Here is a 26,253-nt window from a genome sequence, read left to right as displayed (position 1 = left end):
ACCTTAGAAGACATGCTTCGAGCATGTGTAATCGACTTTGGCAACAGCTGGGAAAAGCATCTGCCACTTGTGGAATTCTCGTACAATAACAGCTACCACACCAGCATTAAAGCTGCTCCGTTTGAGGCATTGTACGGACGTAAATGCCGGTCACCCCTTTGTTGGGCAGAGGTGGGGGATAGTCAAATCACTGGTCCGGAACATGTGGTAGACACTACTGAGCGGATTGCTCAAATACGACAACGCATGGCGGCCGCTCGTGACCGTCAGAAAGCCTACGCCGATAAGGGCAGGAAACCACTTGAGCTCCAGGTTGGGGAGCGGGTATTACTCAAAGTTTCACCCTGGAAGGGTGTGGTTCGTTTTGGTAAACGAGGCAAACTCAACCCACGATACGTTGGACCTTTCGAAATCATTGAGAAAATAGGCAAGGTGGCCTACAGACTGAACTTACCAGCAGAACTCGGTGCAGTTCACAACGTTTTTCATGTGTCGAATCTGAAGAAGTGTCTGTCAGATGAGACCCACGTAGTTCCTCTGAAGGAACTCACGATCGACGAACAGTTGAAATTCGTCGAGGAACCAGTCGAAATCACGGACCGGGATGTTAAGGTCCTCAAGAGCACTAGAATACCTCTCGTTCGAGTTCGTTGGAACTCACGTCGCGGCCCAGAGTTCACCTGGGAGCGCGAAGATCGGATGAAACAAAAGTATCCCCAACTGTTCGCAAACGGTACGACCACTACTGAGGCTGAAGCTACGGAATTTCGGGACGAAATTCCAGATCAACGGGGGGAGGATGTGACACCCCAGGAAAACCGGGAAAACCATGCAACTTAACTAGCTTCCTCAGTGAGTGCCATCAAATTTCGGGACGAAATTTCTTTCAACTTGGGGATGATGTGACAACTCGAAATTTAGAACCTTCGATGTATCTTGATGTAACGTGTTTGAACATATATGGCTAATTGAATCGTTGAATTATATGATTTATGTGTATGCAATCTAAGTGACTATGTGCTATGTGTATACGTATGTGTGTATGCGACTCGAGAACACAAGGACCCGACTCGAGACCATGTGGTCTCGAGTGAACAGTAACCGGTTGGGCCATTTGGGCCGTAAACCCCTTGTAAACTAAACCCATTAGGGTGCACCTTGTGGAACTAGTATATATATCATACTTCTTGCCAACCTTGCCACTCTTTGGGCAACCACACTCACTTTCCTACACACACTCTCCTACTAAAAACCCTAAGAAACACAAACACACACATTATTCTCGGTTGGCACTAGGATTTTCGGATCAAGCTTGGAAATCGACATTTGGAGTTCACCTTTCCTATCTCTTAACCGGTTAGTAATTCTTGTTGTGTTTTGTGCTTGGATTGATGATTATGACATCATGTTTGCTTGCTAAGTTGTTTATACATGAAATGATTGTTTATGATAAAGGTGTTTGTTGATAGAAAATTGTTACTTGTTGTCAAAGATGATATCATATGTATGATAATGATGAATCGGTTAACATGTCTTGATTTTGGTTGATGATGTCTTGTGTTTAAATGAAGTTTGAACCACTAATTTTGATGAGCATGAAATCGGTTGGTATTTGTCATGTAATCGGTTGTGTATAGGACCGAATTGTGGTATTGAGTTCAAGTGTTTTAATAGTTGTTCATGTTATGATTAGGATAGATGCGTAATGTGCTTGGATAAGGGTTGTTGGGATGATGAACAACATGAACATAATAATGAATGTGATTTGAATGTTTGAAGAACGTGATGAATATATGAAGAACTAGTTGAATGTGCTATAAAGGTGCTTGAATATTTGAATTCTGCTATGTTTGATCCATTTTAGCTAAATGATGGACAACAAAACATGTTTAAGTGGATAGTACACATTAGGGTGCATGAAATTGAAATTCTATTGGATAGTACAACTGTGCAGAATCAGCAACTGCTGGGGAGTCGAAACCTCTGGTTGCGACTCGAGACCACAGCCTTACAAGCCGAGACCACAGGTTGCGAGTCCTGTTGCGACTCGAAACCATAGCATGACCAGCCGAAACCATAGTTGCGACATAGGTTGCGACTCGCAACCATCTATGATCAGCACAAACAGTATGACTCGAAACCACGCTTGCGAGCCCGGTTGCGACTCGAGACCAACACGTGCATGACCCTAGACCTCCTTAGATTGCGACTCGAAACCGCAATTGTTGGGCTTGCTTAGTTACGGGCCTAAGTTAATGGGCCGGTCTTAGGGGCTCCTTGTGCTACTGTTCAATGCGTGTTTTGGGCTTGCACACCATTACGAGACCAACCGTTTGGGTCACCCTTAGACTGTTACGTGAATGTTAAACTTGTTGTGAACTATTGACGAACTGCCATGCTAGAACTTGTATGCCATGATTGTTACTTGTACGTGCACTGCTTGGTTTGAATCTGATATAAGTGGTATCTATGTTAGGACGTTGTTGACTACTTGCAACTTGATTGACCTTTCTGTGATTAACTGCCTAGCAAACCAAGGTGAGTTCACACCCTCTACAAAGCATGGGATTCCCTGGGTTGGGAACGGGGTTAAGGAACGTGGATTCCTCGTCCTTGGGTAGGACAGCAATGGTTCAGGAATGTGATTCCTCGTCCTTGTGGACGGATAACTCGTACTAGACCAAAACTCTATCACGAAGTCCCTCCTTTTTATATCGACTTAATCGCCGGGCCAATGGCGAGCGGGTCATTAGTTAGATAGCGCTATTTAGGTCTGACAAACCTCACACCGTGCCGCAGAGGACGGGCGTGAACTAATGGATCTGGGGCACGTCAATGATGATAGACATTGACAGTTTCAGGGCACATAAACATGACTACAGTCAGCAGTCGATATGGTAACGAGTCTAGTGTACGCACGGGGTAGCCCCCACGGCCGAAATGCCTGATAACTAACATGGGGTAGCCCCCACGGCTGGAATGCCAGAGTAACTGGGAATGAACAAGTCACGTTTTTAAACTATGGGGTAACCCCCACGGCAGGATGCCAGTTAAAGGGAACTGTTTTCGAAACAACTAAAACGAACACCCAACAGTGAACTCACTCAACTAGTTGTTGACTCGTTACTACATGCTTTGCAGGACCATAGGTACTCAGCTGTTGCTTGCATGGAGGAGAGTCGTTTTGGGACACGGATTGCTGCGTACCATGTTAAACTTGAAACAATTGAACTTATGTTTTACTTTTGAGACTTATGCTTCCGCTTGCAACTTAAACTTTGTTTGTTTGAAACACCAATCGTATTGGTTAAACTTTTATAACTATTCATATGCTTGTTCAGTATGATTGGTGGCTGGATTCTGGTCAGTCACGCCTCCAAGCGGTAGTACTCCGCGGGTGGGATTTTGGGGGTGTGACAATGATCAAACCCAAGAATCCAACGCATAAAATAGCCTTATCCCAATTAATAGCGGGATGGTAAATGTTTAACTTAACAATACCCCAAGTTTAACGGGTGGTGCGTAAATCCTATAGCGCTATAACTGTTAAGGTGGGCTAGCAAAGTTAATGAGCATATACGTTCCAAATCGTTCAAATAGAGCATACAGGAATCATAAGTAAAGCACATTAGTTTCATGTTTGTACAAGGATTGAGTATGTTTAGTTTAGTTTAAAGATGTTTGCATAGTTATACATGTTGCATCCCAAAGTGTAAAGGGGAAAAAGGGATCGAGTATACTCACGTAATTGCTAAGTCTTCCGATTATCCAAGTGTTGATGAGCGTAAGAGATTAGGAGGATGGAACACCGAGGTCACCCTATATAGGCAACGATGGTGCATGAGTAAACGGAATTTTGACGGAGTATTTGAAGTAGAATTTAAAGTAAAGCTAGACGATGGATAAGTATATATATATATATACATATATATTTTGTATAGTTTAAGTAAAGATTTTAATTTAGGTTTATCAAAAGTATTATAGTAGTGTTGTCAAAAACAAATATACATTTATATATATTTTATAGAAATTTACTAAATCCATTAGGCTCCGTTTTATAAAACTAATGCGTTTCGTTCCACGGAATTTTACGAAAAACGGGCAGAGTTTCCTCTGTTTTTGGACGATCCCGACAACACAAGTTGTCGATATACTTGTCAAAACTCCACAATCAATGAAACACCAAATATTTATATGAGTTACATAACGAAAATGAGCGTTTTTACACAAGTTTCCAAAGCACGATTAGTGAACAAATTCATGTAACGAATGGTTCGCGATTAAACAGTAACTATATATAAAATCAATAATAATAAAAGTAAATCTTTACCCAAAAAATAATAAAAGTAAATCGCGTTGTTTAAGATTTTACCAAGTCTTGGTTCGACAGTTGACCAGCAGTTGACCGGTTGACTTTCATTGACCGAGTTGACTGCTGTTGACTTGTGTTGATCGAACCCAAGCCGAGACCTAAAACAGAACCGGTGTGAGCTGAACCGAGAACCAAAACTGAGCCGTGAGTACGTGACTAACCCGAACCACAATCTGTTGAATCTGAAACCCGACCCACTGACATGAATCGAATTCATCCAAAATCTGACCCGAAACCACTGATGTGCTTGATGAATATTGCACAGTCCCGAGACGAGCCTGAACCGATTATCGAACGGAACCGAGACGGCCATGTAGACTGACCCGAGTAGGACGTGAACCGAACAAACGAATTTGAACCAAATATGCCCAAATCAAAACTGAGACTAAACTTTAGTCTGAAACATAACCTGAACCGGAATAGATGAAGACCGGAATGGACTGAAATCGAACGGGTCTCGAACCTGAGAATGGAAGCTGAACCGAAGCCAAATCAAGACTCGATCCCGAGGACGATTGACGCTGCTGCCGCAGACGACGGCACTGCCGTCGTCTCTCCTTCGCGACTCTCTCTCTCTCATTTTCGTCTTCACGCCACCGCTGAGCACCGCCTCCACTGGTGGTGCTTCTTGCTGCTGCCGTTGTTGTTTATCGGAGATGAGAACAGAGTATAGGAGGAGGAGGAGGGTGATGGTTGGGAGGTCGTCGGCCGAGCCACGCCGGAGAAGAAGGAGATCGAGTAGGTGAGGGCTGTGGATTTGTGTTGCAGGTGAGATTGAGAGAGGGAGATGAAGGTTAAGGTTAAAGATGAGGTGAAAGTTAAGGTTGTTTGTGTGATTGCACATATAAACGAGAGGGATTAGGGTTCAGCTTTTTAGTTTTAGAAAAAGAACCAATATAGTCCCTGTGAGTACAAGATTTAACAAAATAGTCACAATCCCTTAAATTTAACTAAGTTATATTGTTTTTAAAAGGAAACAAACTTTATAAATCAAACTAACTAGGTTAGTTTGTTATTTTACTAACTTTAAAAGCTAACGAGACTAACTTAGATTTATTATAAAAATAAACTTTTTAAATTGTAAAATCAATTAATTTAATTAATTAAACCATGAATAAATAACCATTTTCTTATCACGAATTAGATTAAAGATAAAGATTTTCGACGATGCAACGGATTATAATTTTGAAAGAGGCGAGCTTCTAAAAATAGATTTTAAAGACTCGATTTCTAAATTAGGAAAGTTACGAGAACGCGGAGCGTTACAGGTAATCTACTGGTTCCAAGCGCGCTTTGTCCTCTTGGTCAAATTGATTGAAGCATTGTTCGTAGATGATATCTGCGGTGCTCCCTGGATCGATGAAAATGTAGTCGGTTTGGTAGTGACCGATTACGCCAGATATGACTATAGGCCTTCTCTCTCTTGGACCTCCTCTCACTATGGGGAAAACAACTTGTCTTTCGCACCAAGAGTCATCTTGCGTGCGCTTGTTATAATTCTTTCGCGGTCTTCGTGGGCCCCCTTGGACCATGTGGGTTTCTAGCTTTCGAAGCTTTTTGTTTTCTGGACCTTCTTCCCTTCTTTGAATTTGGCGGTTATCGCGCTTTCCGCATTTCACCAGATGGGTGAGCCTTCCATCTCTTAGGGCTCTTTCTATCTCTTGCTTTAGGCTAAAGCAGTCGTCGGTTAAGTGACCGGTGTCTTTGTGGAATTCACAGAAAAGATTTGGGTCTTGGCCCCTCTTGTTTCGCATTTGTAGAGGTGGTTTGAACTGGTGGTTCTCAGGTGACAAGACCTCAGAAGGGGTCTTTGTTAGGGGTGTCCACTGTTTTTCCCTGTTTTCTCTTTTAACCTCTTTGCGATGAGCGATCTGGTTGATTGTATTGCGCGCGTCTTCTCTTACTGGACTTCTTTCTCTGCAGCCAGATGTTTTCCATGATTGGCCTTTGCCTTTCTTGTTGCGCAGATCATTGTGGTTGTAATTATATTGACGGTTGTCGTCAACGGTCAATTGTTTGTTAGTGCGCACAATTGTTTTTGTTGCCTCTATGAAGGTTTCCCAATCTTTGGGACCTCCATCTCTTCCTTTCAATCGTTTGATCAGGTCGTCACACTTTACTGCCCTCATAAAGTGCGCTCGCATCATCTTTTCGCCTACGTCTCCGATTTTCAGACATTCTTTGTTATATCTGGTGATGAAATCTTCTACGCTTTCATGATCTTTCCTCCATATATTCAGACAATCAGCTGGATCTCTAGTATGCCTGCGCTGTTGGGAGAAGTGCGCGAGGAACTTGTCTCGAAAATCGATCCATGACTTAATTTTTCCTGCCGGCAAGCTATCAAACCAGACGCGCGCCGCGCCGACAAAGGTTTGTGCGAAAAGATAACACCAGGTTGGTAAGTTCCATCCGCCTGTTACCCCTGCGCCGTTGAAGACTTGGAGGTGATCGTCAGGATCTGTTAAACCATTGTATTTGCCCACGTTGTGTGGTAATTTCGTCTTGTCGATGTCGGCTGTTGCAATCTCTCTGACGAACTTGGAATGTTCAGCCATGCCATCTGGGCGATAGCTTAGTGAGTAATCACGTTCTGCCTTCGGATTGTACCCCGCGCGCTTGTGGGGTCTGTATGCCTCGTGTTCTAGTGGTAATCTGTTGAATACCGTGCTTTCTCTCTTGTATGTCGGATCATCTTCCTCATTATAGCTATCCCATTCGTCGTTCATGTTGCGCGCGCCTAAATGACTTTGTACCGGCTTTCTCTGTTGGTCAGGGTATTGCATGTAGTTACTTTCCGTTTCACCGTAAGTATCGCGCGTATCGTGCGCGCTTTGCCTTCTGATGTTTGGCACTGGTGCTTTTTCAGGATTTAAGTTCCATGCATTGGCCTGCTGAGGCATGTGGGTGCTCAGAGACCTTTGCGGTGGAGTAACAAAGGCAGATTGATTAGCTTGTGCTTGGAGCAAGGCTTGATGTGCGCTGAGTTGCGCATAGACAAGGTTTAACGAGGCTGTTTGTTCGGCGTACCAGGAAGCCAGAGTTTTTCCTTCGGGTAGCCCTAAAAGTGCCGAGAAGTTCAACTGTGTTTGAACCGATGGGGTTGATGGGTCAGCCCCATGGTTTGGTGTGGGAACTTCCGGAGGTGTTTGATTAACTACCCTGGGTGGAGGTTGGAAAGTGGATCCATTTGTAGTTTGGTTAATGATTCTGGGTGGGGGTTGGAAAGTGGCTCCGTTTGTGGTTTGGCTAACAACTCTGGATGCGCTTCCAAAGATGTCAGGAAACTCATTGTTCATTCGCCCTTCTTGGATGGCCTCATTCCCCTGGACTCTTTGGACGTGCGCGGTGTCCGAAATGAGTTCAAAGGAAGAGACTTCTCCGTCCATTTGAGGAGAAGGGTTTGGTTCAGCCATTTCAGAGAGTTTTTCGAAGAAAAAGGAGATGAAGATGGTTTGCAAAAAATGCGGTGGGCGCCAATGATGAAACACTGGTATACACCGATGGTTAACTAGCTGGATTGTCTCTTCTGTGAGTTCAATCTCCTCCTTTACTCGTCAAATGACTAAGGTCCTGCAAAACAGCAACACCGTTAACTCGTTAAGAGGGGAATATGGGGGTTTTCCTCTTAACCAGGCTCCGGCGTGAGAATAAGTACTGTTCCGAGGAAGAAAACGGTGTGTGTTGAGTGTGAGAGTGTGGAGAATAGAGTAGTATTAACCTGAATGATGAAGGGTCCTATTTATAGCCGCCGGAGGGTGAAGGAGGGAGGAGCAACCTTGCCAGCTGCTCTAGGGCGCCAGCTGTCCGACCAAGGGGAATATCCTCTTGGTCCCTTCTGTTGTGGTCAGGATGGTGGTATACGTGGCGCGCCTATATTCGTCCATGCTGGAGACGTGTGCAGCCCTTGTCGGTCTGCTCCCAGGATCTATGGCGCTCGGTCATTGGTGACACGTGTCGTCCTTTCTATCAGAAGGAGCATCTTTGGCGCTACCTTGACGTCTTCCAGAAGCTTCTAGATTTATTTGCTGATGCAGGCGCCATGTATGTAAACGGAAAAGGTGGTGTGGTCCTTTTGCCTTTTGCCATGTAGATGTGATCGATTAGGGCTTCCCAATATCTTCAATTCGTAGTTTCATTCTTCCATTCGTCGATTTCGGCTTCCACGCCCTCCGCCCCCCTGACGTAAGTTTGTTTATTTTGTGGTTTGGCATCATAATTTACAGTGAAGGACTTTCATTAATTTCAAACCGATTAATTCTTCTTTGTTTTAGTTATTTTCACTGATTTTGTGTTTGATTTAGAACCGTCAAATTTAAATTAGTCAGTTAGGTTGCTTACATCACTCTGCCTGTTTTGTTACTATTTTGTTCTACTTGTTTATATAATATGAACATGATGATATGTACAGTAAGTAAGCAACTTGCAGAATCTACTCATTTTCCTGCTTGTTTGTTTTTTGTGTGGTATTTGTGATATTTCCTCTTATTTGTTTTTTTTTTTTTTTTCTGAATTCTTGTTGTTGTATGTATGTTCGATTGTGTTCACCTACATTCAGTGGCGCACCCAGAAGTTATTTGTTGGGGGTGCGGATGAGGTGTTTAACCATATTTTCAAGGGGTGCGGTCGGGATTTTTTGCCTAAAATATACACTAAATTTTTATTTTTAAGGGGTGCGGCCGCCCACCCTGGCCAAAGGGTAGGTCCGCCACTGCCTGCATTTGTTTATGATATTAACAAACTAACACGAACAAATTTCATTTTTAATGAACTAACACAAACAATATACTAACAATATATTTCATTCGTTTATGTGTTCTTGAATCATTGTGTTTGTCTGGTAAATTCTAAATCAACGAACACAAGCAAGGTCTCGTTTGTTTGATCCGGTTCCTTTACAGCTTTCAGTTTTACACATTTAGGCAAAATTGAGTTTCTGGCCAAATCCATATCTATATGCACACAAGCATTACGTGGTGTGTAAAGCACTTATACATGGCGTATTGATCATCTAGTAGGGGAGAAATAGTTAGCAGGGTGGGCTGGTTATGTAAACGCCTTATGTGTTACACTTAAAACTATAGGTATAAGCGTATGATACGGTTCTTGCAGTCTCAACATAAATCTTGGTTTCAAATGAATGCTCTTCTATATATATTTTTCAAGTTTAAAACACATAATATTTTAACTATTAACTTTACAACCAGAGCGTTATGCGTTTTAGCGTTCATTTCCCCCCTACTTTTTGTATTGGGCTATAGATTTAATGAGATTCAAATTTCTCATGAATTTTACTATATGTACTTTTCAATCTCAAACCCTAATTGCTTTTCTTTGCACGTAAGAATCTGATTAATCAGGTTTCTTCTTTCAGTTCTTATGTTAAAATACGAGCCTGTGTGTTGTTATTGATTAATCTGGTTGTCTTCTTTCAGTTATTGAATGTTTAGTGTTAAAATATCTGCACTTTCACACTTTTACTTTGAAACTAACATTGACTTTCACATGTTTTCATATCAAAAGCCATTAAGTGCTGTGAATATTTACAACCATTTGGATTGTGGTGAATTTCCATATATGAAATGTACTGGGAAGATTTTGAATTTACGGGTTTTGTTTCTCAGGTAAAAATTAAGAGCTAAACAATGAGTTCCACAATTGAGAACGTAGACGACATGCTTAGCATGTTGCCTGGAGAGGTTCTTTCACGCATTCTCTCTCTAATGCCTACAAAATACGCTGTGCGAACTAGCGTTCTATCCAAAAGATGGAGGTACACTTGGACATCTGTCACAAACCTGGACTTTGATTATACTCGCCGTCTCCGCTCCAATGAAAACATCATTACAAAATTCGTTGATGGGAATGAAAAAAACTTCATAAAATTTGTGGATCGGGCATTGAAGTTTTGCAAAACTTCTAATGTTGAATTGTTTCGACTACACGTTTCTAATTATCACCATGCTATAGGGTCAAGTGTATCAAATTGGATAGATAATGCCGTCAGGTTAAACGTCCGTGAGCTTGACATATGTGTTCTCCAATCTAGGTTGCCTTTAAGCGTGTTCACCTGCAAAACCCTCACAAACTTAAGATTGGAACTTAGTGTTTGTGATTACTGTGTGTGGGAGTTTCCGTCTTCAATCTATCTTCCTTGCCTGAAAACTCTTGAACTTGTTGGGTATTGCAATCCTTTCATAGAAGTATTTAATTTCATTCGTGGCTGCCCAGTGCTTGAAAGTTTATCTTTGGAAGTATCTTCCAATGATGAAGAAGATTACATATTCAACATCCCTACTTTGAAACGGCTGAAACTAATATATATTTCAGCTACCGACTGTTATGAAAACAAAATTGTTTTACATGTCCCTAAACTTGAATACTTGTTTGTTGGTGGAGTATTGTGCTCGTTTTTTGAAATGAAGGATGTGTCGTCTTTGGTTGGGGCATCTATTGCATGTTGGCAAAGTACGTCGGATTTCATGTGGGCTGATATACTAAACAAAATAACAGGAGTTCAAAATCTTTCAATAGAAATTGTAAGTTTGATTTTTCTTTAAATAATTTGAGTTAATTACTGTTTTCGTCCCTGTGGTTTGTCAAAAATCACTATTTCAGTCCATTAGTTTAAAAATTGCGCTTTCAGTCCCTGTGGTTTCACTTTCATAACCATTTCAGTCCCTGTGGTTTCACTTTCGTAACCATTTCAATCCATTTATTCTGTTAGTACAGGGACTAAAATGGTTACGAGGTGGACTGAAATTGTTACGAAAGTGAAACCACAGGAACTGAAATCGCAATTTGTAAACTAATGAACTGAAATAGTGATTTTTGACAAACCACAAGGACGAAAACAGTAATTAACTCAAATAATTTTATGCACATTCACTTTCTAACTGTAACCTTCTTGTTCATTGTTGAAGTTCCCATTCACTTCACCTCTTCCCATCTTTTCGAACATGAAGCAGTTGGAGTTGAAGGGTACATGGGAATCTGGACAAATCATTCAATTTCTTGAAAGTTGTCCCGAATTGAAAATTTTGTCTATTGATTTTGTAGATTGGAGGGATTTCAAGGTTTGACCTGATTTTTCTTCTTAGCTTGTTTAAAATTTGTTAATCCTTATATTAATATTGAAAATAACTTTTTTGTTTTGTTTGGGTAAGAAACAAAAGCCTGAAGAACCAAAGTTGGTTCCTGCTTGTATGCTAACAAACCTTACAGCCATCAAGTTTTCAAACTGCATCGGAGATACATGTGATATAAAGTTTCTGCAATACATGTTGGGGAATGCATAGGTTTTGAAGGCGGTAACAGTATTCGCTCAGGAAAACTTACTTATAGAAGAAAACTTGTGTTTCTGTGAACAGGTGCTTAAGATTCCCAGGGCTTCTCCGCATTGTGAAATTCGTTTTCGAACATGGAAATCGCCTCCGCCTCAGGTAGGTAGTTAGCTTTTGTTAATGGTTATATCGTTAACACCATAAATTTAGTTTTTTTGGTTTAGTTTCTGGATTACAGTTTCGTTTATCTAGATCATGATTCACATTGTCATTAGTGGTAATCTAACAAGTCAACATTGTTTATCTGTCAATATGTGAATGAATAATGGATATAATGGGAATTTTGGTAACTTATAGATGATAACTGTATGAAGGATACATGAAATTATAGCAAGAAGTATAATTTGGATCTTTGTTTGGTAGGAATTTGAAGACGACGACCCTTATGAAGGATTTGCATTTTGATTGCTTGAACCAGTAGCCTTCGTTGAACTCGTTTTCACATCAGTAAGTTTGATGCAAATATGTTCGGGTGAGCTATGGAAGATAAAGAATCCAGTAGCTGTTCAAGATGCAATTTGTTTTCATCTCTGGTAACTCTTGATTCAAACTTTGCATTTTAAAATGCATCTACTTGATTTCTTTTGGACTTTTGATGTAGATTTCAGTTACATGGTATGCATCTAGTTTTGTGCTTGCGGTTTTGGGGCTGAATTGACCAACAGAAAGTTGTTATTTTACTTTACTCCAGCTTCACTGTCTTTGAGAGTTTGTTCTCGTGAGACAGTTGACGGCTTGTTTGCACTGCAATTAATCACTCGTTTAGAGTACTCCTGACCACAGTATATAGTGTATCATTAACAGCCCGTTCAGAGTACTGTACTGCTGAACTCGGTTCTAAATCTTACCGTTATTTGATCTCTCCAACTTATTAGTTTTTTTTAACGGCAAATTTGGATCACTGACGGACCACTGGAGTATCATCGTGCAACCAACGGAACCACCCGATCATATCCATCTCCATCAGGCATAATGCCTAAACATCAATTCAGGAGGAAACCCAATAAATATGGGAAAAACTCCCTTTGTGGGAATCGAACCCAGGATCTATTGGTCTCAAAAACTTATCCCACCCCCAAGATGTCACTAGGTTATAAAGCCATGGACTCTCCAATTTATTAGTTAAATGCTTAATCTTTGTTTGACTTTGACTTTACTGAAAACCTTTCACATCCTTGAGTTGCTCGCCATGTTCTTCAGCAACCGAGGCATTCAAAGGCTTTGGTTTGAAAAGTATAGGAACCTGCAAACCTTGTAGCTCGAATAAATGGTCCGAGAAGACAATGAGAGAATCCGAGATGCTTAGAAAATGAGATTAGTCCGAAATGTGACTTAAATGAGAAATGGTTGACAATTTATAGTGTTTCGGATTGGGGTTGAGATCAATGGGCCAGCCCCAACTCGGAACACTGGTCCGAGTTACATTCGAGAACAATGGGCCCGATCTGATTCGTTTTATCCGAATTAGTGGGCCCCAATCCGAAACAGTGGGCCAGACTATTACTTTTAGTGTTTTGTTTTTTCAAGACAGAAAACATCTTTCTCAAAATCAACGATCCAACCAATCGAGCAACCTTTTTGAACATAGAAATAAGAAAACTAATAATAACAAAATAAAATAATAATAGAATAATAATTAAGAGAATAATCGCCCCAAGAAAACACGGTAGTAGCGATGACTTATCGCCGCTAAACATACTGATCAGCGCCGCTAAAGGCAATAGCGGCTACATGTCGTCGCCGCTATTGTTTAGACACTACTGACCCTGATGTCGCAGCTAAAGGTGTATGTCGCCGCTATTGTTGTAACACCTTTAGGGGCGACACTTCGTCGCTAATAAGGCGTCACTAAAGAGTTTCGTCTCTATTACTTGATGACCATTAGCGGTGATAATGTCGTCGCTAAAAGTCATTTATTTTTGTTTTTTTTTTTTTTGCAACTTTTACAATATTTTCCTGTAAAAGGTTTTTACGAATACATAAAACCTGCCGATTTCAAGGCTTTTGGTGACGAAACAACTAAATGGATATGAATTGACAATTCTTTCCAATTAGTATTAATTTTCATCAGTTCAGAATCGAGAATGGGAAGGGTTTAACATAGGATGCATCAGGACTGATGACAATGAGTTTGTGGTTGGCTTATAAGGCGGTTATGTTGGCATTGCTACAGAAGAAGTGGTAAACACACACTTCAAGTTTATAGAAACAAATAAGGTAGCTTTTAGAGTTGCGTCTCTTACAATGTATGCATACTTAGGTCAGTATTGTACTGTGTAATATAGATTAATAAATGATTTATATTTTGTAAATTTCGGTTGTGTCCAGGTGAAGGGGTATGGTCCCAAAAAGCCGCGCAAACCTCCGTGTGGTTGCGCTTGAGACCATACTCCTTATTTTAATAAACCTCTTACTGAGAGCCTCGCGCGACATGCTCCACGTTTCGATCTGTGTCGCGCGAGGCCTGGCCCTCAAGAAGCTCAGATAACAGCACTTAGCATAAAATAAAGGAACACATGGGCATACTAACCCCGCGCGGGTTAGTTACATGCCAAACAAGAACCACACAAGGGGAAGCGCGAGGCTACCTCCAGTGGTACACAAGGTACAAGTGGCAGTGAAAAGAGCCAATGAACGTCCAGCAGGGTCTGGTCAATTGTGCGCCACGATCGCCTGACGATAAGTACATAAGGACGCCTACGTGGCACCAATCAGGGGACGGAGACAACTGTCCCACGATCTCCACTTGTCTGCTGATGGCAGAAAGACAGCAGGGCCGACAACAATGACACGTGGCTCCAATCAAGGTGCGCCAGCACCAAAGAACTTCTAGAAGCCACTAAACGGTCGACACCAGCAAGGCAAGGAGCATATCCGCTATGCTGTCCATTTCCAGCCCAAGGCCCATCAGCCCATATCCTCTTACACCTCTCCGGCTATAAATAGAGACCTCATTCCACAGGTTAAACATTCCATTCCCTCTACTCTCACTCTTAACACTTAATTACTCTCAAAACAGTCGCTTATTCTCACGCCGGAGCCTGGTTAAGAGGGAAACCCCCACATTCCCCTCTTAACGAGTAACGGTTTTCTGTTTTGCAGGATTGATCCATCCAGTCGGAGCTCAAATATTCATTAGAAGATTAATCATCATGATAGAAACATAAACTAAACTGATTAGTACCTTAATCAGTTCAGTGTTTCTTCATTGACGCCCACCGGTTTTTTCTATAACCACCTTCATCTTCTTTTATTTGAGCCTTTGACATCTTTTCTTCCTTCGACCATGGCTGGTTAAGGAACCATTCCAGAGTTCGGCTTCGGAGCCAACTCTAACGCAGCGTTGGGTGAAGAAATCCAAAACTTCCAAGCCCAACAAATCGAAGAAATTGGTGAGTTCGACGGAACCAATACTGGGGGCCCGCGCGGGAGCATCACCCGCATCACTCAAGTGGTCACCCCAGGGAACAACGGAGAAGGACCTTCGAACACAGCGCCAGCTCAGAATGTTTCGGCATTATTAGGCTTACCAGAAGGCGAAACCCCAGCCTCGTGGAATGCCAAAAACATCGCCACTATCAATGCAGCGTACCAGTCGCTGATTGCGCAACAAGCAGTTTTGACGGCAGAACCGTCCTTAGTAACTCCCCCAAGTCAAGGAGCGCGCCAGATGCCTCCACCGCCAAATCTCCAAGGCAGAATAAACAGGCCTCCCCCTACCAGACGTTTGAGCGTACACGACACGCGCGATACAAGAGGGGAAACGGATAGTTATTACGACTATCCGTCAACCCTTCAACGAGGCCCTGTTCACAGCCGGCTCACGCCGCGCAACATGAACAACGAATGGGAAGAGACAGATCCGAACGATCCTACTTGGGTAGATGACGAGGGTTCGTCAGTCTTTAACCGATTGCCAAAAAACCACGAGTACTTCAAGCCGAGACAGCACATCGGGTACACAGAAGAAGCTGAAAGCGATTTCCGCCTGGCGTACCGACCAGCGGAAGCTGCGGAACACTCTAAGTTAATCCCGAAAATTGAACTCGCGCCGCTTTCACGAGAGAAACTACCCCCGACTGTCGGGAAATTCGACGGATTGACTGATGCAGATGATCACGTCAGAACATTCACAAGTGTAGGCTGCATGGGAGGTTGGAACATGCCCATGTGGTGTCACTTGTTTATTCAAACTCTTACCGTGGCGGCTCGCGCCTGGTTTGATAGCCTTACGCCTGGGAAGATTAAATCGTGGGTAGATTTCAAGACACAGTTTTTGAGCTACTTCAGCCAACAACGTCGCTACCAGCGCGACACAGCCGAAGTAGAAGATATTTGGCGAAAAGATGGTGAAGGTCTGGAGGACTTCATCACCCGTTTTAATAAGGAATGTTTGGAGATAGGCGGCGTCAGTGAACAACTCATGCGTTGTCACTTTAAGAAGGCCATCCGCTGTGATAGTCTCATTAGAACTATCACAGGTAAAGATGGAATGCCAAAGGAGTGGGATAAACTCATGAAGGCTGCAAAAATCGTCGCGCAAACCGAGGAGTCACTCGCTGGTAGCAAGAGTTATTACTCTGAAGATCGATTCTCTAGAGAAAACACGCGCGACAACAACAAACGCAACAAATACAAGAGTAACGACTGGAAGTCTGGGAGATCAAGAGCCCACGACGACAGGCCGCGCTACAGGGAAGACGCGCGTGAAACGATTGAACGAATCGGTTACAAGAAAGCGGTCAAAGACGACAATCGTGACAAGCACTGGACTCCGCTCACAAAAACGCCAAAAGAAGTATTGATGACGGAGAATCACGATTTCAAGGCTCCCAGGCCTATGACAAACAAGAAGGGGCAAGACCCCAACTTGTACTGCGACTTTCATAAAGACTCAGGGCACTTGACTGATGACTGTTATAGTTTGCGCCAATAAATCGAGAGAGCACTTAAAAGCGGTAAACTAAGCCATCTGGTGAAGAACGTGCGCAAAGAAACTCGTCAGCTCCAGCGCCATGATGAAGGGAACCACAAGAAAGTCCGACGTCTAGAAACTCACATGGTCAACGGACCTAGGTATAGCGCAAAAGAGAAAGGCAAGCGTCCATACGAGCCTTCATGGCAAGAGCAACAGGTCATTTTCCCGATAGTGCGCGGCGGTCCTCGTGCCACACGACCCGTCGTCATTACCGGTATCATCGGCCATTATGAAACGGAATACATATTCATTGATCCGGGAAGTACAGCAGACATCACTTACGAGCAGTGTTTCAACCAATTTGATGAAGAGGACAAGGCGAGACTCGAGCCAGTCGATTATCCCTTATCCGGATTTTGCAACGAGATGGTCTTCCCACTCGGTCAGATCAGTTTCCCCGTCACACTTTCTGACGGAAAACATTCAAGAACAACAAATGTGAACTTCATGGTGATGCCAGTGAAATCGAGACATGATGTGCTAATTCGGAGGGAGACCCAGGGTGAGCTGAACATGGTAACTTCAACGCCCCACTCTGCGATAGGGTTCCCAACCAAGACAGGAGTAGCAATCATCTATGCCAAACAGGAAGTGATGTCAACTGAAGAAATGCGCCCAGCGAAAGCGGCGAAGGTTTCTACGACCGAGCCCGAAAAATGGGTCTTAAACCGCAAATACACAGAGCAAACAGTGACAATTGGCCACGCCATTTCATCACACATCCGTACGCGATTGAAGCAATTATTGTTCCGAAATATGGATATATTTGCCTGGACCCCGGCAGACATGACTGGTGTCCCGCGCAACATAACCGAACATTGCTTAAACACTTACCCCTCTGTTGAACCAAAGGTCCAAAGAAAGCGCAGCTTGGGAGCAGACAAAACGAAAGCAATGAATGAGCAAGTATGCGAGTTGCTCAAAGCTGAGATCTTGCGGGAGGTACGATATCAGAGTTGGGTTGCGAACCCGGTGATGGTTGAAAAGTCAAACGGCGGATGGCGAATGTGTGTAGACTATACTGATCTCAACAAGGCATGCCCAAAGGATTGCTATTCCTTACCTGAGATCGACAAAAAGATAGATTCGCTCGCGCCATATAGATGGAAGTGTTTTTTGGATTGTTACAAAGGGTATCATCAAGTTCAGATAAAACTCGAAGATGAATACAAGACAGCCTTCAGAACTGATCTTGGAATCTTCTGCTACACAAAGATGCCTTTTGGCCTAAAAAATGCTGGCGCAACATATCAACGATTGATGGACAAGACCTTCGCAGGAGACATCGGAAAGCATATCGAAGTTTACATCGATGATCTAGTGGTCAAAAGTCTCGAAGAGGACCAAATGTTGAAAGACATCAAAAAAACGTTCAATTCATTGCGCAGTGTAAATATGAAGCTGAATCCAGCCAAGTGCTCTTTTGGCATGGAAGAAGGGAAGTTTCTAGGCTTCATTGTCACAAACGGCGGTTTCAAAGTGAACCCAGAGAAAGTACAGGCTATAGAGCGAATGCCCTCACCGCGAACCATCAAAGAGATGCAACGACTGGCCGGTCGACTGGCCGCACTTAATCGTTTTCTTTCCAATCACGCCGCGAAGTCGTACCCCTTCATTTGCACGTTGCGCAATTGTGTGAAGAAGCAGGAGTTCAAGTGGACACCCGAGGCCGAGACAGCTTTTCAACAAATGAAAGCGTGTCTGATCGAACTCCCTACCCTGACTGCACCGTTCGAAAAAGAACCACTAGTACTGTACTTGTCCTCTTCAGACAGGGCAGTGGGGTCGGTACTGCTAGTGGAGAGAAACGGAGTCCAAACTCCAATTTATTACGTCAGCAGGGTACTCACCGACCCAGAAACAAGATATTCCACAATGGAAAAATTAGTTCTCGCGCTGCTACACGCGTCTCGAAGGCTGCGCAGATATTTCACAGGCCATGTGATAACCGTGCTCACCAACTTCCACATCGGCACAATATTGCAAAAGCCTGAGACATCAGGTAGATTGGCAAAATGGGCCATTGAGCTGGGAGGCCATAACATCTTGTACAGGCCACGTCCAGCCATTAAGGGTCAGGTCCTAGCCGACTTCATCACAGAAGTGCCGGCCGATAAAATCAAAGAATGCGAGCTGATAGAGACTCCTGGGAAAGACGTGACTGATGAGACTTGGATGCTTTATACTGATGGAGCATCAAATGAAGATGGCGCAGGAGCAGGATTGCGCCTGGTGAGCCCCGAGAATCATGAATTTACTTACGCCATCAAGTTGGACTTTAAAAACACCAACAACGAGGCGGAGTATGAAGCATTTCTGGCAGGCTTACGCCTCGCCATCAAAATGGGAGCCAAAAGCTTACGAGCACATGTCGACTCACTCCTGATAGCCAGCCAAGTCAATGGCATATACGATGCAAAGGGCGAAGTCATGGCTCTATATCTGAAACAGGCAAAAGAATTGCTTCAACAATTCAAATCTCACAAGGTTATCCACATCAATCGCTCGGAAAACAAGCCAGCTTATGCTTTAAGCAAGCTTGCTTCGACTTCTTTTCAGCACCTTGCAAAAGACGTAAGAATAGAAGTACTCAAAAATCCATCAGTACTGTTGCGTCAAGTGAACGTGATTGAGATGGGACAACCATCCTGGATGACCCCCATAATCCAGTATTTATAAGAAGGGATACTCCCCGAAAACAAGGCAGAGGCAAGGAAGATTCAAAACAAGGCCCTGCAATACGAAATGAATGGCGGTATTCTGTACCGAAAATCCTTCTTGGGACCACTACTGCGCTGTGTTGACCCCCAAGATGCGAACTACTTGATCAGGGAGATCCATGAAGGGATCTGCGGCATCCATGCAGGACCGCGCATGGTTGTCGCAAAGATCATGAGCGCCGGATATTACTGGCCAGGGATGCATGTCGATGCCCTGAAAGAGATCCGCAAATGCGACTCCTGTCAGCGACACTCTCCAAAAACCCTGCGCCCCAAGAATGACCTTATCCCTGTATCTACTGCATGGCATTTACAGCAGTGGGGAATCGACATGGTAGGACCCTTCCCAGAGGCTCCTGGCGCCGTCAAATTCATAATAGTAGCCGTCGATTACTTCACGAAATGGGTGGAAGCCAAAGCCCTCGCGTCAACTACAGCTATGATGGTGCGCAAGTTCATTTGGGAGCACATCATATACAGATTTGGCCTCCCGCTCAAGATTGTAACCGATAATGGCACCAACTTTGCGTCAGAAAACCTCCAGAAGTGGATGAAGGAGATGAAAATCGAACACACTTTCACATCCGTTGCGCATCCTCAAGGCAACGGACAGGTGGAAAGCGTGAACAAGTGCATTGTCGAAGGGATAAAGGCCCGACTGGGCACAAGGCGAATAGGTTGGGTAGATGAGCTCCCGAGCATCTTGTGGGCTCATCGAACCATGCCAAACACTAGTACCGATGAAACCCCTTTTAGCTTAGTATATGGCTCAGAGGCGGTTATCCCGGCAGAATTCGGCCTACCCTCCCCGCGCTTGACAGCGGTCAACGCAATCGACAATGAAGCGGAGAGACGTCTTGACTTGGACTTTTTGGAAGAAAGGCGCGAAATCGCGCGAATCAGGGAGGCCAAGTACAAGACCCAACTGGAAAGGTACTACAACACAAGAGTCCGCATTTGTACCTTCACTTCAGGAGAATACGTCTTCCGAGATAATGAAGCGTCAAATGCGGAACGTCCAGGAAAGTTAGCACCCAAATGGGAAGGCCCATATCTGATCCACGAAGTGCTAGGCAAAGGGGCTTACAAGTTACGCACCCTAAATGGCTACATCCTACCGCGAACATGGAATGCGCAACAACTGCGCAAATGCTATATGTAACTTACTTCGGCCATGCGCCTTTTTACGTTTCTATGTTGGCTATACGCCGTTTGCAATTAATGTATGTTGGCCTAAGCGCCCGTTTCCGAATTAATGAAAGCATACGACATGTTTTCTATTACTTCTTTCGTTACAAATGCATGTTAAACTTCTGATTAGCGCGAAAACACTACAGCGACTTAGAGATTATCAAACGAGAACCGCCCCCAAGGTCCTCCGCGAACAAAGCGCGAGACCGGGCAATTCCACTTTACCTAAAGAGACTTCCATTTATTCGAGCTAATTTAACCTAAGTTTTTGACAACAATGCAATAATTGTAACGGGAAAACACAAATACAATTCATGTAATATAAAACATGCGCAACAGCGCAACGTTGTACAGTCAAAATACAAATTACAAGGCACAAAGCCTATCGACAAAGCCTATTCTAGTTCATCATGTTGTTCACCATCATCATCGCCATCATCATCGTTCCCGCCATCATCATCGCCATTTCCACCATCATCGCCAGCCGTTTCCTCCTCATCCAATAACTCCACAGTCACTGGTGGATCAAGAATGGCCTTAAGACGCTGACACCAGTCGTCTTTCTTCAAAGCTTCCATGACGAAATCCATCGCAGGCAAAGTAAGGTTATCATAAGCATCCTCAGCACGCGTAAGCGCAGCATTAGCCTAGTCGGTCACCGAGCAATTGCTCACATCAAACTCTTGTCCTAGCATCTCCTCAACGTGTTGGGCACATTCCAGATAGCCCCCTCGATGACCCACTGCGCGAGCAGAATCTGTAAGAGCAGCTACAGCGCGATCCAGCTCGCCAGCATTGAGGATAGAGTTGGCAACCTATAACGAGAACCGCATATTAGGACCAGCTAGCAAATCAGGCATGCAAAACTATGCAAGTACAAACTTACCAGCACTACTCCACGAGTGCGCATCCATTCAGCCTCAGACACAAGCGTGTCAACGATGTCTTGGGCCTCTGAGTAGTTGGTCTGAGCCACATTAAGAGCGGCAGCGCTGATAGCACGCGCCTCTTCAGCAGTGGCAGCCTTAACCCTCTCTGCCTCGAGGTCGATCTCCAAGGACTCGCATCTGTCAATCTGATCATTCAGACGGCGTTTAAGCTCAGCGATTTCGACATCCTTGGCCAGGAGATCCTTATCCTTGCTGGATAATTGCACCTTTGTTTCAGCCAACTCAGCCTGAAAAGCGACAAGATTTAAGCTATTTTGTAAACGACATAGCAAGGGAAAGTAAAGTGGTAAACTAACCTCCATCTGCTGCTTGGCAGCCTTCTCAGCCTGCGCATCTTCAACTTTCGCGGTCAGCTCAACAACTTTTGCTTCAAGATCAACAATCTTGCTTCGAGCCGCAAAGGCGCGCTCATTATCCCTCTCACATATACGCTTGAACTCGGCCTTCTCCTTGGCCAATTGCTGTTCAGCAGTATGGAGTTTATTTTTAAGGCCCTCCCGCCCCCATTACTCGGCTTTCTTGTCTGCATCAAACTTGACCTTCTCCTCATCAAAGGTGGCCTTGACCTTCTCAAAATCAGCGATACGCTTTAGCATACGCTCGCGATAACCCTCCCAGTCTGCCTGCTCCCTAACCATCGTTCGCCACTCGCGAACTATCTGATGGTTGGCGGCGCGAGCATTAGCTTCTCCAAGCACGAAAGTTCGATACAACATTTCATGGGTCTTCGCTCTCTGCCGGTTAACCTCTACAGGAGTAAACGAGTTCAAGAACCAATCTAGGCAGGGCCCGAATTCCTGAAATGTGTCCTTTTACTTCAAACTCCAGGGAGCTTGGTGAGGAGCTTCACCGCGTTCTTCCTCGGTATAACTCTTATAATATATATCACCAACGGTGTCCTTCGCCCCAATGACGTTTGGGTTATAGCCCCCAGCTCCACCAGAACTCGCACCACTAGAGGTATACCGACTCGACCCCTTGGAAGTATGTATCTTTGAACGGTCATGGGCCTCAGCATGCGCGAGGTGGGTAGGTTTGACGACTTCAGACCCTTGCCTCCTCTCAGAACCCCTAACGACCTCAGACTCTTGAACATTGACAGGTTTGTCCATAGCCTTCTTTTGTTCTTGCTCCCTCTCCAACTCGAAGGCTCTCTTCTCCTCCTCAACCTTCTTTCTCTTCTCCTCCTCAGCATTCTTCCTCTTCTCCTCTTCAACCTTCTTTTTCTCTTCCTCAGTTTTTTTCTTCTTATCCTCCTCAGCTTTCTTTTTTTTCTCTTCCTCCTTCTTACGACGTTCCTCAGCTTTCCGCTGCGCGTCAACAGCCTTCGCCACGTCTTGTTCAGCAATATGCTTCTCTTTAGCAGACTCATCACCAGCAGTCTGAGAAGACTTGATCGTAATTTTCGGCCTCTTCGGCTCTGGCTCAGTAAACGTGACACCCTTCTCAGGGGTCTTCTTCTTGATCTCTGCGGGAAATAAAACAAATAATTAAGCAAGGAAGATAACTAAAGGGAGAGAAATCAGGAGCTTACCAGGAGAGAACTTGTACAGAGAGCGCAGTTTGCTCGTCTTCCCAACCAAGGGAAGCACGTCAACAATCGGCGCAGAGCCCACACCAGCTGTGGTCTCACTCCTAACTCTTTTTCTACCAACCAACTGGGCAGCAGCATCTTCTTCTTCTTCAGTTTCCTCTTCATGTACCGAAGGGGTCGCGGCAGGATTAGGGTTACGAGAACCCGCGCTTCCAGAACTCTTTGAGCTACCCGCTCCAGTCTTTACATCAGCTGTGCGTGATAAGCCTTCAAGTGAGTCACTTATTATCACATAATCGTTTAAGTCACTCTGTCGAAGGCGAAGAGTACCTTTAACAGCGGCAGCGGTTGCGCGACTACTACCAGCCCCCTTGTTGGTCACCTCCGGACCCGCTTTAACTGTTTTCTTCTTCTTCAGGGGTTTTTTCTTCTTCTCTTCCGGGTCAATCCCCAGGTCGCGCAACACACCTGCAAATATATTAGACCACGAACTTAGCTCGCCGCTGGAAGACCCTACAGACTCCTCGCTGGAAAGATAGACAACCTCTTTCCCAGCAGAAGTCACAGAGCGCAAAAGACGAGGTTTAGGAAGTTGCGCACCTTCAGTCGTGGTAGGCGGCGTGGTAAAGGCATCAGCAACAGGGTACATAAAATTGCCTCTGATTTGTTCGTACCAGCTCTCCTCATCCTCGCGCAATGGGCGCACGCCCATAGATCCACCAAATGTAGCGAAGGCCGCTTGATATAGTTGCGCCTCTACACGTCCAAATAACATAAGTAATAATAAAATAAACACTTGAAACAAAGAAAAGGAAGAGAATCACTGACCCTGATCGCCGATCTTCAAGACAGGCACCTCTTTACTTTCTGGTGACCACTGGTCACTCATCCGCGCGGCCAACAGCACATTTTCCCCAAATACCCGATTCGGGGTAGGGGTTAACTGTTGATACCACAAGGCTTGCTTGGGGATCGGAAGATCTTCCTTCAACACTGCTTCAGTCCAGTCCCTGAAGGGCATGGCAATCGGAAGTACCTCTTCCCGAATAAAGAAGAACTTGGGTTTCCAGTCGTGGAAGCTCTTTGGAGGGTTTAACAAGATCTTCTTTCCAGCACCACGGCTGGCAAAGGAGAAGAAACCCATCGTCCTTTGCAGTTGGTAGAAAGCCCGTAATTTCTCCACAGTCGGCTCGATGCCATGAGATCGGCATAAAAACTCAAAGTGACGAACCCTAACCATCCCAGGAGGGCTCATCTGAGAAAGATGGAAGTTGTAATGGTGTAGTATACTCCCCATAAAGTTCGTCGCCGGTAACCTAAAGTTACCTTGAAGAAAGAAGTCTTCATACAAGGTGATGTAACCCGGCGGTGCATCGGCCGCAGTCTGGCCTTGAGCCGGATACCGTGCATCCCACTCCGGTGGAAACCGGAAACTCCGAACAATCTGTTCGAATAGCCCAAGATCCCACTTGAGAACGGGAACAGGACCCTCCTCGGAAGAAACAACCTCCTAGTGTTCCTCAGTCATGGTAATGCAAGTTGTAAGTTTCTGAAAAATCTTGAAGATTTGAAGAAAATCTTGAAGATTTGAAGAAAATCTTGAAGATGTGAAGAAAATCTTGAAGATTCAAAGAGATAAAAACGAGAGAAAATGGGAAAGCAACGAAGAGAAGTGAGAACCTCTCACATCTCTTCGGATATATATACCCATCGCATTTAATGCGATGGGTAAACGTGCCGCTTTCGCCGCTAGGCTAACCAATGAGAGATTGCCACGTCAAGCGGAAAAGCAGGGGTGACGGTTACCACGCGCGCGTGGGCCTCACTCTCCTGACACGAAGTGCAACCGTCGCAGTCGACATGATGACATCCGTGCCAGGGGTCAACTCAAACGTCGCACTCAACGACTTATCCTACCAACTTGCCAGAGTTCAAATTTCGAAGTTTCCCGCCATAAAATTACAAGTAACTTCAGGCAAAAGTTACCAGGGCCGCGCAAGCTAACACCGCCTCAGCAACACCTCGCGCCCGATCAGATACCCAATGAACCACTTGGAACCTGCCTGGATAAGCTGCGCAGTTGAAACAACAATTTTACAACGCGCCACACCAACCAAAATCAAGAAAACATTCCCCTTCTACTTTTATTTTTTCTAAGTCCAGAGCTCCAACCACTTGCGTTGCGCATGGTGCAGCACTGGACTGAGGGGACTTGAAGGGGTATGGTCCCAAAAAGCCGCGCAAACCTCCGTGTGGTTGCGCTTGAGACCATACTCCTTATTTTAATAAACCTCTTACTGAGAGCCTCGCGCGACATGCTCCACGTTTCGATCTGTGTCGCGCGAGGCCTGGCCCTCAAGAAGCTCAGATAACGGCACTTAGCATAAAATAAAGGAACACATGGACATACTAACCCCGCGCGGGTTAGTTACATGCCAAACAAGAACCACACAAGAGGGAAGCGCGAGGCTACCTCCAGTGGTACACAAGGTACAAGTGGCAGTGAAAAGAGCCAATGAACGTCCAGCAGGGTCTGGTCAATCGTGCGCCACGATCGCCTGACGATAAGTACATAAGGACGCCAACGTGGCACCAATCAGGGGACGGAGACAACTGTCCCACGATCTCCACTTGTCTGCTGATGGCAGAAAGACAGCAGGGCCGACAACAATGACACGTGGCTCCTATCAAGGTGCGCCAGCACCAAAGAACTTCTAGAAGCCACTAAACGGTCGACACCAGCAAGGCAAGGAGCATATCCGCTATGCTGTCCATTTCCGGCCCAAGGCCCATCAGCCCATATCCTCTTACACCTCTCCGGCTATAAATAGAGACCTCATTCCACAGGTTAAACATTCCATTCCCTTTACTCTCACTCTTAACACTTAATTACTCTCAAAACAGTCGCTTATTCTCACGCCGGAGCCTGGTTAAGAGGGAAACCCCCACATTCCCCTCTTAACGAGTAACGGTTTTCTGTTTTGCAGGATTGATCCATCCAGTCGGAGCTCAAATATTCATTAGAAGATTAACCATCATGATAGAAACATAAACTAAACTGATTAGTACCTTAATCAGTTCAGTGTTTCTTCACCAGGTCTACCAGCAATCTATTTCAGCAGCCTGCATCCAAGACTTGCCTACCAGCAATCTATTTTAGCAGCC

At 44.5% G+C, this 26,253-nt stretch overlaps 1 protein-coding gene across 5 annotated transcripts; it reads left to right on the top strand.

Moving 5' to 3' along the window:
- Window positions 1-8,263: 8,263 nt before the first annotated feature.
- LOC110920808 (F-box/LRR-repeat protein At3g59200) lies at window positions 8,264-26,203 on the top strand. 5 transcript variants are annotated; one of them, XR_004885775.1, is made up of 6 exons: window positions 8,268-8,557; window positions 9,997-10,911; window positions 11,296-11,448; window positions 11,743-11,814; window positions 12,079-12,248; window positions 26,186-26,203. XR_004885775.1 is itself a non-coding variant. In XM_022165008.2 (5 exons), the coding sequence occupies exons 2-5, from the start codon at window positions 10,018-10,020 to the stop codon at window positions 12,118-12,120; spliced, it is 1,161 nt and encodes a 386-aa protein (XP_022020700.1). In that variant the 5' UTR covers window positions 8,268-8,557; window positions 9,997-10,017; the 3' UTR covers window positions 12,121-12,485. The 5 variants fall into 5 exon arrangements, 1 of the variants encoding a protein (XP_022020700.1); XR_004885774.1 differs by lacking the exon at window positions 26,186-26,203 and adding an exon at window positions 12,317-12,485; XR_002581927.2 differs by lacking the exon at window positions 26,186-26,203 and having other exon boundaries at window positions 8,264-8,557; window positions 11,548-11,814; window positions 12,079-12,485.
- Window positions 26,204-26,253: the final 50 nt, after the last annotated feature.

The sequence above is a fragment of the Helianthus annuus genome, chromosome 17 (genome assembly GCF_002127325.2).
Source record: "Helianthus annuus cultivar XRQ/B chromosome 17, HanXRQr2.0-SUNRISE, whole genome shotgun sequence".
NCBI lineage: Eukaryota > Viridiplantae > Streptophyta > Magnoliopsida > Asterales > Asteraceae > Helianthus > Helianthus annuus.
The sequence above is the reverse complement of the archived record's forward strand: the minus strand, read 5'-3'. Positions and strand labels throughout refer to the sequence as shown.